The sequence below is a fragment of the Sitophilus oryzae genome, unplaced genomic scaffold, assembly GCF_002938485.1.
Source record: "Sitophilus oryzae breed Bouriz unplaced genomic scaffold, Soryzae_2.0 scaffold_1007_pilon_pilon, whole genome shotgun sequence".
Lineage (NCBI taxonomy): Eukaryota > Metazoa > Arthropoda > Insecta > Coleoptera > Curculionidae > Sitophilus > Sitophilus oryzae.
Window position 1 is genome coordinate 1,534,011 of NW_022145624.1, and position 14,255 is coordinate 1,548,265.

Below are 14,255 nucleotides of genomic sequence, written 5' to 3' on the forward strand. Positions count from 1 at the left end.
ATACATAATACATACCTAAATACGCCTAGAGAAATAAAGCATTACAAATATTACTGTATTTTGACAAAAATCTAAAAATGCGGTAAACCTTAATCAAATTTACCTTTATTTTAATCGTAGAAACTAAAAATGTAATAATATACAGGGTTTTCATTTAAAAAATACAACTTTGATATTTTTTATTTATTCAGGACACTCTGTATCTTGTAAAAATATTTTTAAATTGTAGCTCTAATAGTCCTTCAACGAATCCAAAACTCACAATTTGCAAAAATCTAATCGTTTAGCTACAATACTCCGTGTCGTATGTGGTGAACAACCCTGTATATTGTTAATCATCGCTGTATATCATTATTTAACTATTCTTAATTAAAAACTAATTCAGATATATCTGGCTTGACTAACTAATTTTAATAACTTACCTACAGGAAATTGCTCATCAACTTGAACACTATAGGGTGCGCCAATAAACATAGGAGCATGATCATTAATGTCCTCTACATACACAGTCACAGACAGTGATGATGTTATCTAGAAAAATACCAAAAAAATACTAACTTATTATTCTTCTATGGTCATAAATGGGTACTAACCGTATCTTCACCATCATGGTAATCACAACTTAGCTTAAATTTGAGCACATTCCTTGGTACTGCTGTGTCAACCAAGTCTTCTAGTGACTTGGCTAGAATTAAAGCTACGCTAGTTTTATTAAGGTCTCTGTAGGTGAAATAGTTGACATCTTCATTCTAGGAAATATTAAAATTGATAGTAAGTAGTTTATTTTAAGTGTATTAAGTAGTACTTTGTCCACTGGGAGTAAATGTAGGTTGTTTCTGGGGAAGACATCTATTCTGAGTACTTCCTCGCCTACTCTTAAGTTTTCAGGTACTCGTACAAATCTCAGGTACTCTCCGGGAGGGTAGAATTGACATCCTGAAAAAAAGAAAACGGGAATAAATATATTTTAGATTTTGTATACAGGGTACGGCAATAGTGCGTCAGATATCCGTAGCTCCTAGAATAAAAAACTTGGAAATCTTGTTTAAGTACATACCTAAAGTATGTACTAGGCTGTATTTCAGGAAAATATTTTCACTTCTATAGGGTGGCTCAAAAAAGTGTGAGTGGATCGGAGTTATTTTTTTAAATAGAACACCCTCTATATTATTGCATATATTTCTATAGTTTCAGAGATATTAATAAATAAATAAAAAATATATATTTTTTAGCCTATCTAAAAAAAATTATTAAAAATCCAAGAACTGTCCTGAAATCAAAACGATACTAGTTATTTACTGAGGGGCAAACTGCTCGCTGGTGGTTTTTGGTACTAATTTGGCATTTTTGGTACTAATTTGGTATGATTTGGTAATAAATTGGTATTATTTGGTAATAAACTGGTTTTATTTGGTATTAAACTGGTATTAAACAGGTATTTTGTTGGACATCTGGCAACGCTGGATTAGACGCACGTAGCGACGACGGCCGGGAAGCTGATTGCATCATTTCTATCACATTTGCATCTAAAGCTAATACTGAAAAATATCTGGAATCTAAAGTTGCTTTGACAAAATAGTTTAGTTTTGGAAGTCTTTCAGAAGATACCACTCTACATGTTTTGGAAACTGATTATACCCAAGAAAATAATATAGTTTTTAAAATACTAAAGCAATGGTTAAAGTCAAAAATTGGTGATGAACTCTGGAACACTCTAAACTGAAATAGTCTGTTTAATAACATTATTTTTAGCACGTCAATTTTACTTCCAAATTCTGCTGCAAACTTCGAGGCAAACTCGATTTCGGGATCGACTTTAATATGCAAAATAACCTGCTTTTGTAAAAAGCAAGTAACTTTACAAATAAAATATCATCCTTCTACAAAAACCACAAAAACAAGAGTTACAAAGGCATGCTGGGTAAGCTCAAATTTTCAAACACACTTGATAAAGCATTTTGATATAACAAATAAATTATTTATACCAAAAATTAGTAATAATCGCAGTGTTGAATCCGGGGTTAAATCAGAGGTAAGCAATAATTCTTCAAATACCTCTGAGGCACAACCAAAGCTAACTTCATTTCTAAAAAAGCCTTCTACCGAGCCTTCTACGGAAAATACCGAGGAAATTACAGAGGCATGCAAACCCTCATGTAGCAAAATTGTAACCCCTAATCTAATATGTGAAGCTCCCTGTAATCAATGTAAAAATACTAGACTGCGTAATTATCCCCCCAACTAAACGAGCCTCGGAACTACCCTAATCAGCCGCCCCTCTAACCATACCATCCACAAGCAATAATAATTATCTCCCCGATGTTACCCCTTTACTACCATTATCAGCTGCCGCTTCAACCTTACCGTCAACAAGCAATAATTCAATTTGGAAGTGTACAAAATACAGCCGCTCGCAAAGGAATAAAAGAAAAATTGAAAAGTTTCAGTATAATCAACCTCTTATAACCAACTTTATTTCGATATTAGAGAAAATAAATTCTACTCTTAAGGAAAATGGAGAAATATCGAAAGCTCTTAAGGAAACGATGATGGTTGAAACGATGATGAACCCGAGAATGAACCTGATGAGAATAAGCCAGAATCGAGGCCAGAATCAATGCCAGCAAACAAATTTTTAATCATGTTGCTTAAGACAGACTTTGGTACTAATTTGGTATTAAACGAATACCAAGTGTGTAGTACCAAATTATTCGTAAAAAAATGACTTTTCCAAATGTGCTAATAAGCCACCCTTGTTCCATTCGAAAAAATTGAGATATGATTAAAAATACGATTTGGGCATCTTTCAACACAAGAAAAACATTAGACCATGAAATATATTTTCCAAGATTCTTTGATTAAAAATTTGTGTGTTTAACATAGCCATGGCACGCTAGATTGAAATTTAAAATACGATTTGTTTGATACGATTGAAAACAACTGAATACGTCAATCAATCCTAATTTATGTTCTATACTAACATACCAAATCTCGTTTTTTTTTTATCTGAAAGAATAAAAAAGTAATCTGAACCATTGCCTACAACCATTCAACAAAAATAAACATCTACATTAACAAAAATGATCTTTAAAATTCTTTTGACTGAAAACTATCGAAGATTTTAATCTAATAGGCGTTTTGTTATTAGTACAATAATTACATTCATTTTCGATGTTACAACATGTGTATAAGTGTAAGGAAAAGTTAGTTTACTAAAACGCAAAGCAGAATAATATTAGGCCTACATTGGCAAACAACTAGACATGATTTAAAGCATCGAATTGGGGAATCGAGGTCAATTAACATCCTTTTTCTCTATGATCATCTGTGATGAGATGGTTGGTCAATTTGTCTTGAAATAAACGTAGTAATACACTATTTCTGACGAGCACATTGCAATATTTGCAGGGCTATAAATGTATAATAAAGCTATTTGGCAATTCCTATGTAAAGGAAAATTATTCTGATCGAAAAAGGGATGTTTTTTGAACTAGCTTATTTTATTAAGGGAGTTTTCTATGTATAGGGCACAGTATAATAAAAATAAATATATTTTTTCTATAAAAAATAAGCATTACACAACACACTATTTTATAAGAGCTTAAATAAAAAAATTAGTTAAAAAAAAAGTAATACTTTTTAAATATACATATTATTCTAAAGTAATAAATTTAGATTTTTTTTGATTGGAAAAGAAGCGTTAATGATCAAAGTTTAGGCACAAGATCGTCAAAATTCATCAGCCTTCATGGTTCTAACAACAATGAAACAATGAAATTTAGGAGATGGTTTCAGTCTACTTCTCGTCGAGGTCTTTATTACCATACAATGCGGCCGAAGAATGAAAATAAAAGAAACAGCAACAAGAAGATTATCAATTAATTATATTTATTGTTAAGAACACTCACTGTGGAATTTCTAAACGGAATTATAACTTGAATGTGAAGAAATTTTGATATTTTTATTATAGAGGAGAAATTTTAATAAATCACAAAAAAGGAACAGTTTGGCTTTCTTTAAAAATTTTAAGTTTTGGGTTTATTGAAGGACTATTAGAGCTACAATTTAAAAATATTTTTACAAGATACAGAGTGTCCCAAATAAATAAAAAATATCAAAGTTGTATTTTTTTAAATGGAACATCCTGTATATTATTGAATTTTTAGTTTCTACGATTAAAATAAAGGTAAATTTGATCAAGGTTTATTACACTTAAACCTTACCGTTTTTGAAATATTTTCAATTTTGCGAAATTGCAGTATAAATTTTAAGGCTTAATTTCTCCGAGGATATTAAAGTTTATAATACTAAATATTTACTGAAGTTTATTTATTGATAAGTTATTGTGTTGCAATAATAAAAATTATACTACCTTATACAGAGTGTCTAAAATTTTATTTTAAATAATTACTAGCTTTAAACGACAATAACTTATTTACATTAAATAGAACACCCTGTATATTTTATGAGAATCAGATGCACAATTTAATTGTCTATCAAATTGTATTATACCACTTCTTACCTATTCCTTCAAGTTTTCGTAGAAAATGCATTTTCTTATAATTTACACCTCATTTATCAATATACCCATGGAATATTGACATTTTAGATTGTTTTTAAAACAACAAATGTACAAAATGTACAGGCTAGTAATATTATCGTTTTTAGTAAAACGATAATATTACTAGCTATATAAATAAATCTTTATAAAAGAGTATACAATTAATTAAATATACCATCAGTATTTCCGCCCAAATACTATTTAACTACATACTTAATTGTGTTCGTTAATAAATTATTCTAAATAAATGTGGATTTGAATCAGAAATCAATATAAAAATAAGTTATGAAAATGAACGTCTCTGTTGTTATAAATAGGCATTTGTCGAAAAATTAAATATCATTTTTAAGGTGTTACTTTTTACCACACTGTCTAATACACATACATAATTCAGCCTTTTAGTATTTGGAGCAATTATTATTAATCAACGCAAACAGTCAATTAATGTAGTTTGAATACTGGAATCATATTAATTGGTCCTTTTTAACAAATATTTAAACAGTTTTTTTTAATGAAATAAACGAACTATATCGACAATATTAGTATCTGTACTCTTTAAAAATTTGGTACATAAATAATCTAAAATGTCAGTATTCCATGGGTATATTGATAAATGAGTTCTAAATTACAAGAAAATTCATTTTCTACGGAAACTTAAGAGATAGGTAAAAAATGGCATAATACAATTTGATAGATAATTAAATTGTGCATCTGACTCTCATAAAATATACAGGGTGTTCCATTTAAATTAAACAAGTTATTGCCGTTTAAAGCTAATAATTATTTAAAATAAATATTTAGACACTCTGTATAAGGTAGTAAAATTTTTATTATTGCAACATAATAACTGATCAATAAATAAACTTTAGTAAATATTTAGTATTAAAAACTCTGATACCCTCGGAGAAATGAAGCCTTAAAATTTATACTGCAATTTCACAAAATTGAAAATATTTCAAAAACGGTAAGGTTTAAGTGTAATAAACCTTAATCAAATTTACCTTTATTTTAATCGCAGAAACTAAAAATGTAATAATATATAGGGTGTTCCGTTTAAAAAAATACAACTTTGATATTTTTTATTTATTTGGGACACTCTGTATTTTGTAAAAATATTTTTAAATTGTAGCTCTAATAGTCCTTCAACGAATCCAAAACTTACAATTTGTAAAAATCTAGCCGTTTAGCTACAATACTTCGTGTCGTATGTGGTGAACCACCCTGTATAGTATAAAAAAGTTTCATTCATTTACAAAAATTTGTTTTATTTTTATTATCTATTAAGAAATGAATTTTTTAAGAAAATCGTCCCATCTTAGGTTACTCTCCTCTATATTATTCTAGATATTTTAATATCAGTACTAGATCCAACACTATTAAAAGTAAGAACGACTCTATCCCCATGTGTGACTAATTAAACAAAAGTAAAGACCGCTGGTCAGTGAAGAGAGTTGAACGACTCGTGCTACCGTGAAATATTTGTTTTTCTTTCGGTTTTGCAGCCTCAACATCGCCTCAGCGTATCTGTGGTCACGAAAAACCGTTTGACGATGAAACATAAGCCGTTAAGCAGGCACCTTATACGACCTATCTGTCTGACAAGAAGAAAATTACGAATGAATTTAATAATATGAAGAATTTATGCTAATTTGTGAAGAAGAAGGTAGAGAAAAAACGAATTGATTGAATAAAAAAGCAATTTGTGCGTGCATGTAATTCGAACTTGTACAGTTAGAATACGAGGGACGGTTTATTAATATTTATATTTTTTTCAAATATAATGTTAGATATAGAGTGTTTGATATCAAAATTCATAAAACTTACAGAGAATTTAAGTATGTAATAGAAACCCATTGGTGGTAGTACCCATTTAAAATAAGAAATTTGCTGTCAACTTTCGGTATTTCCGGAAGTGCCCTCATATTGAAAATATTTCAAATTGATAGAGTTCATTGTGAAACAATGAAGGGCAAGAAATCTCCGATCTAGATATTGTAGTTCTCCAGAAACTTCTAATGCACCCTCAGCCTGGGACACCCTGTATATAACTCAAATTTCAGTAAACTTATTACTTTACATTTACAATTTTATGCAGTCTAATAAATAATCTATTTTCTCTATTATTATTTTGTTATTTTTTATGTTTTTTATGTTTTCTGATTAATAACGATAGAGACTTCAATGCCCATTGTTGAACCGCCTTTAAATCACAGATTTTAATTGCTTTCCGATCAGAATCTAGCCAGCCTTGGAACAGGAAACCAGAGGGAGATTGCCTTTTCAGATCACTTCCGACATTTGATTTGTTTTTTTTAAATAAATACTCCTTTTCATATAAATTTTATCGGTCTATTATATCTATCGCATTTTCTTTAAAAATAAATAATAATCTCAGTTAATGAAGGTCTTCTATCTTTATAGAGGAGTTTATGGTAAAGGACGTATTTATTAGTGAGAAAATTAAAGAAATATAAAAATATGTTTGATTGAACCAGTTATATATTTCTAGGTTAAGAAGTACTATGAATCAGAGTCTATAAACTATTTATTTTTTAAAATACAATTTAATTTATATATTAATTATCCCAATAATGACAAACTCAGACATAAAATATGTCTCAACCTAACAAAGATTACAGTTATTTATAAAAACAATTTTATTTATTTATTTTATTTAGCGTATGGCTTACATCACAGTATTTTATATATATGTATATATATATATATATATATATATATATATATATATATATATATATATATATATATATATATATATATATATATATATATATATATATATATATATATATGGGGTGCAAAGGGGTAAAGTATTTTAAGTTATAGGACACAGAATGGTATAAACAACAAAAAAAATGTATATAAAAAAACTGCATGAACAAAGAAAAAAAAAACACGCAACAAAAGAAATAAATAAAAAAAAATATTAACGATGATAGAAAAAGAGCAAATCAAAAATATTTATACGAAAATTATTTTTATTAAAAAAATGTATTTATTTCAGTTACCGATTTATTAAGTAATATTTAAATAATTTTGTTATATACAGGGTGTTTCAAAAACACGTGACATCTCTCGTGGGGAGATTCCTCACGTAAAAATAAGATTTATTTTTCATATCAACATAGGTCGGATTGTGCTTTGTTTCGTAGCTACAGGGTGTTAAAATCTTAATATTTTTTCGATTTCATATAATTTTCTTCCAAGTACTTTTAGCGTTGCGAATGAAATTTCGAGGGTAAAAGTTACTATAAATGCGACATATTTTAAAGCTAAAAAAGTGTCGTTATATTCACCAGGGACGTGCATATGAGTTATCACTGGAATATTTTTTCTAAAAAAAGCATGTACGCTACTGACTTTTTTTTCATTTGTTAGCGAAATAGTGTAAGCAATTTAATACCGATTAAAAGCTGTCTCTTGATATTTTGCCGATTTCGGCCTCCTTGATGAGTTAAACGGAATTTTATTAATTTGCCTTGTAGCAACCTTTAAAAAAATTTAATATCATTAACTTGCGAAAATTTTAAGTAAGTACTCATCGATTCCTCATCAAAAAATATAAAAAAAGTTTCTATAAACATGGCTATGGAAATGCATAGTCTTAGAGTAACAGGATGTTAAAACTTTTTAAAATTAGATTTGTTGTAATTATTGTTTTAAATGCCATTATTAAACGGTTTTATTTAGCTCGACTCGTACGGTATTTATTTATTTGTTTGTTTATTTGGATCAAAATTAGAAATTGAAATTTAAGTAACTTCCTGTTGTCAGATTGATCTGAAATTTGGTACACACCTTCAGTTCCGATGACAATACAATATAGTAATATCAATAACATTGTAAATCTAAGATGGCCGCCGGTACAAAATGGCGGATTTCATATTTTTCCACAACCCCCTCAATATGGGTATCAAATGAAAGGGCTACACTAGTAGAATACTGCGATTATGACCGTTAAAATGTCCATTACTCGTGGGAACAACATGGAAACAATAAATAAAAAAACAAACAAAAATAAAAACGAAACTGCTACACAACGAAAAAGAAGGCTCGAAAAGGCGAAAGAAAAGTATAGAACGAAACGTGCAAAAGAAAGTGAAAATGAAACCTATAGTCGACTACAGAAACGAAGAGAACGGTTAGCAACAGAAACAGCTGAGCAACATGATGCCAGGTTAATAGCACAACGTGAGAGACAAAGGCAGCTGGTAGAATCAGAAACACCTGAGCGTCATGAGTCCAGGCTAGCATCACAACGTGATAGACAGAGAGAGTTGTTAGCGGCAGAAGGCAGAAACACCTGAGCGTCATGAGTCTAGGCTGGCATCACAACGAGAGAGACAAAGAGAGTTGTTAGCGTCAGAAACACCTGAGCGTCATGAGTCTAGGCTAGCATTAGAACGCGACAGACAGAGAGAGTTGTTAGCGTCAGAAACACCTGAGCGTCAGATTGTAATAAATTATCAGGTAAAAAACCATGTAATAATGATGCACTAAATGAATTAAATAGAATGAGGAATATTCGGTAGGCATTTCCGTTAAATACTAAAAACTAGAAAATAAAAAATCGGTAAAAAGATTTTTAAGTTAAACGGGTTTTATCTTATGTGCACTGAAAACTAGAAAATAATAATAACAATTAGGTATTTTGAACTTCTAGTTCAGAAATATTTTAGTACTAGGCAGAATAGCTTTTAGGCATATTAGACTAAAATAAAAAGTGCGGCCCATTAACTATTGCTGTAATACTTTCTTCTATACTAAGTGTGGATTGCATCGACTTACTATAATCGTAACTGGAGATTTTGACAATCAATAACCAGCCGTGGCGGCTTCACCAGCGAACGCCGAGCTCATGATCTACCAAAGTATATAGATATGCTTTGCCATAGGTAGGATTTCAGAGGGGCCATTTTTTTAGGCATATTAGACTAAAATAAAAACGTGGGGCCCCTCTGAAATCCTACCTATGGCAAAGCATATCTTTATACTTTGGTAGATCATGAGCTCGGCGTTCGCTGGTGAAGCCGCCACGGCTGGTTATTGATTGTCAAAATCTCCAGTTACGATTATAGTAAGTCGATGCAATCCACACTTAGTATAGAAGAAAGTATTACAGCAATAGTTAATGGGCCCCACGTTTTTATTTTAGTCTAATATGCCTAAAAGCTATATTCTGCCTAGTACTAAAATATTTCTGAACTAGAAGTTCAAAATACCTAATTGTTATTATTATTTTCTAGTTTTCAGTGCACATAAGATAAAACCTAACTAAAATAAACTTAAAAGTTTTTTTACCGATTTTTTATTTTTTATTTGAATTTACTGTAGGTTGGACTAACATTAATAATAACTAATAGTAATGATATTTATTAATAAATTAGGTAAAATATATAATTTATTAATTTTATTTTTATTTTAATTTTATTAATTGTGATTAATAAAATTGCGTTTATCTCAAGAAGGAGGCCGAATTCGACAAAATATCAAGAAATAACTTTTAATTGGCATTAAACTGCCTATACAATTTTGATATCAAAAGAAAAAAGTCAGTGGCGCACATGTTTTTTTTTGGAAAATATTCCAGTGATAATCCATATTCACGTCCCCCATGAATTTATCGACACTTTTTTAGGATTAAAATATGTAGCACTTATAGTAATTTTTACCCTCAAAATTTCATTCGAATCACTAAAAGAACTTGGAAGAAAATTATAATAAATCGAAAGATTATTAAGACTTAACACCCTGTAGCTAGGAAACAAAGCAGAATCGGACCTATGTTGATATGAAAAATAAATCTTAGTTTTACTTGAGGAATCTCCCCACGAGAGATGGCACATGTTTTTCGAAACACCCTGTATAATTAGCAATATTCAAAGAAAGTGTTTCTATATGTATATTACAAACACTTAAAATTAATAGTCATATCACGATGCACGTTTGAGAGTTAATTACACTGGGCACCGTCTGCAAAGGATTTGAGAAAAGTATTTCCGCTCTGATAAGCAGCGGTACTGATTTAATATAGTACTTAAGTACCACTCGAAAAAATATCTATTTTCGATACAAGTACAGCTGATAATGGAGGAATTAGTTGCGGGGATTCATATAACACATGTTCATAATTATCTTGTTAATTATTATTGATACTTTATCTTTTCCTGTAAAAATAAAGTGATAATAGTTATTAATGATACAAGTTCGATAGGAACGTGTATCATTCAAAATTTAATCTACGAGGCGACACGAGGGACGATCCAAAGAGATTTGATTTAATTTAAAATATCAGAGATATCCTCATAAAAATTAAAATTCAAAATTATCAGGTGCCCATATTAGTCGACGCCGTGGTAACCGTGCTTGTTGATTGTTTCCATTTTGACTTTGACAACTCAATTATTGATGTCAAAGAATATACCTAGCTAGAAAAAGAATGGACTCTGCCATACTGAAAAATGGTCCTACAGAAGTGGCGCCATCTATTGAGTAGGGCTTGTTTTAAATGGATCGAAGCGCGGGCTTTTTAAATGAGCGTATTTATTGAATTTTACTCTAAAATAATTAAATTTGACTATTAAATCTTATTTGTTACACAAATTCAACAATACTAATAACAAGTATCGTTGTGATGTGTAAAAAATAAGATTTGACAGTATAATTTATACAATTATTAAATAAAATTAAAGCCAAACATGTGTTAATATTATTTATTATTTAAAGTTTTTATTTATAAATCAAATATTTAAACATCGGTTATTATAATAAAACAAGACCAACGTAATACCCCCAAAGTTTTGTAAATGGAGTAAATATAAATAGGTACTTAAATGACAACAATAAAAGACTTACATTATATTTTTAGGGCCACAAACAAAAGGAATTGTCTAATTAAAACACATATTATAACAAATTATAGTTTGAAAAACGTTTTGATAATCATTTGATAATATTATGATTGACGCTATGACAAAGACAATATTTTTTGAGAATTTGACAATAGGATGACAATGGCCCTTGGAAACTATGGAAACTACAAAAAAAATCTGATTTAACGCCATCTGGCAATAACTAGTGGCAACTTCTTAACCTAAAAATTAATTGCACTACCACCTAGCGCCTGAGGCTGGAACTATTTTACTTGAAATTTCCGTGGAAACGGTGGAACCGCTTTTGCTATTTCACTTTCCCGCCCCTGCCTAATTGATGTTCAATTTTGTGTTAAACGTTCAGTTTTAGCAAAAAGCAAAAAATAATATTAATATGGGTGATTCTGATTTTGAATGTTTTCTTCAGTGCAAAACTCATCAAAATTTAATATAAATAATTTTTCCATTTCCAGTAAATAAAATGAACAAATTTTTCCACTTTCATGATCAAAGGCTTTTAAATGGGTAAATAATTTCGAGATTTCTCAGAGGCTGTTTGATATAATGAAAACTATAGAATTTGACCACCCATGTGAGAAATTTCCTCTTATTTACATCATTAAATGATTTATTAGATTGAAAATATTTGATGTATTAAAGTTTACAAATAAAGATTTATATAGTCGAAAAAAGTCCGATAGAACCAATAGAAAGGTACTATTTTGTCACATTTTTAATTAAATTTTGTTAAATAAATTAATTTTTTATACTATAAAAAATTTGTGCTTTTTTCATTATAAATAAACACATTTGTATCCCATTTTAAATAAGATATACAAATTACCAAAACTTAGAAATAACAGTTAAAAAGTTCAACAAAAATCCTACACCCGTTTTTAAAAAGAAACATATAACCACGCACTATGTCATTCCAGCAAGCGAATACGACACAGCATAGGTTTCCGGACTAAACGACTGGTGTATTTACACTACTCAATAGGCGTGTGGTTTCCGATGCAGTCGCTTTCTTTCGCATCTGTTATAGATAATTTGTGACTACAATATCTAGATCGGAGATTTTTTGCTCATCACTGTTTCACAACGAGATCTATTGATTAAAAATATTTTGAAGTTAACTTTTGAGAATAACTTTCTTATTTTAAATCGATATCTTTATTACATATTTAAATTCTCTGTAAAATTTTATGAACTTTGATATTAAATACTCCATACCTAACATTATTATATTCTCGAAAATAAAGACATAATTTAAAATTCCGTTACAATACGGAAATAGATTGAAGTTTTGTGATTAGACTGATATATAATTTATATTGTTTTGTAACAAACTGCTCGCTATTTTACGGCAAATGCTAAAGCTCTGCAATGCTTAATCAAGCCTTAATCCAAGCACGTGTCTTTGGAATTTTGGGTATGGCTTAACACGATAGAATCGGGCTAAGTCTTAGGCAGATTTTATACCCGACCCCTCAGCGACCCGAACAGTACAGCGTAATAAACTTAATAAAAAAAATCTAAAATTAACTAATTAAAACATTATATAATGCATTTTTTCTTATCTATTGATTCTTTAGAAGCCAGACAAGTAGAAAAACTCGATCTCTTTGTTTGTGTGTGGTTGTGAGAGTTGAGTGGCGAAAGATGAAGCTAGATAAATAGAAAATTAATCAGTGGTACGCTGCGGAGCGTGGAAGGATGCAATCGCGATGACAAATTTCGTTAAACGCTTCTTTTTTTGTCTGGGGTCCGGCGGAAAGGATCAGATTCGATTCAAATCTCAGTTAAATAACGTTTGTCAGACAGAAAATGAAGGAAAAAAGTTGAAAAGAAAGAGTTAATTTAGCAGATTAAGTGTCTATTTTATTTGAGTTTTATGGAGCATAGTTTGATTCTATGAAGAGAATAATAGAAAATTAAAAGGATCATATACGGGATGGTCCAAATTGTACTTCGGCAGCATAATCTGCAGATAAAAATAAGTAGAAAAGTTCGTGCAAAATCATGCCTTAAAATGCTTCGTTTGGGAGATACAGGGTGTAGAATGTTCATTAAGATTACGATATTTATAGCAAAGTAAGTACAGACCAACTATAGTAAATACCTAGAACAGTTTTGATTTCAGGACATTTCTTGTATTTTTAATATTTTTTTTTTTAAAGTTTATACAGGGTGTTTCAAAACAAATGCGAAAAATTTCAGTGGGTGATTTCTTGTTCAAAATAAAGGGTAGTTTGCTTCATAAACGTTGGGTCAAAAGTCAACCATTAGGGAGATATCGCGGTACAAAGACGGCGGAAAAATAAATGTTTTTATTTTTTATCTTGAAAACGAAAAGAGATAGACTAATGAAATTTTATGGAAGCATTACTGTTATGAAAACACACTTTCTGGTAATTTTTTCACTTTTTTAAAATGAGTGGAACAGGTTGAAATAAACTTTATAATATGCTTTACATTTTATTTTTTAATTTCAAATCGGTGAGTTTTATCAAAAAAACACAAGAGATAAAAAAGTTTCTAAACAAACTAAACTATTCAAATTAATTTTTTTGCATGTGTTTAATAAGATTTTTTTTAAATTTCGTTAACAAAAATGATAGGGGTAGTTTATTTCAACCCCTTCCACTCATTTTAAAAAGTGAGAAAATTACCAGAAAGTATGTTTTCATAACAGTAATGCTTCCATAAAATTTCATTAATCTATCGCCTTTCGTTTTCAAGATAAAAAATAAAAACATTATTTTTCCGCCATCTTTGTACCTCCCTAATGGTTGACTGTT

The 14,255-nt window shown here is 29.7% G+C and overlaps 1 protein-coding gene across 5 annotated transcripts in view; it reads right to left on the reverse strand.

Moving 5' to 3' along the window:
• LOC115891789 (cadherin-89D) overlaps positions 1-14,255 on the reverse strand; it is a 69,611-nt gene that overhangs the window by 32,417 nt on the left and 22,939 nt on the right. For all 5 annotated transcript variants that reach the window (XM_030912378.1, XM_030912356.1, XM_030912351.1 and 2 more), the window contains exons 3-5: positions 806-936; positions 594-749; positions 423-531 (exon numbers count right to left, since the gene is read on the reverse strand). In XM_030912378.1, coding sequence (XP_030768238.1) covers positions 423-531; positions 594-749; positions 806-936 — 396 coding nt within the window. The remainder of the gene's footprint in view (positions 1-422; positions 532-593; positions 750-805; positions 937-14,255) is intronic.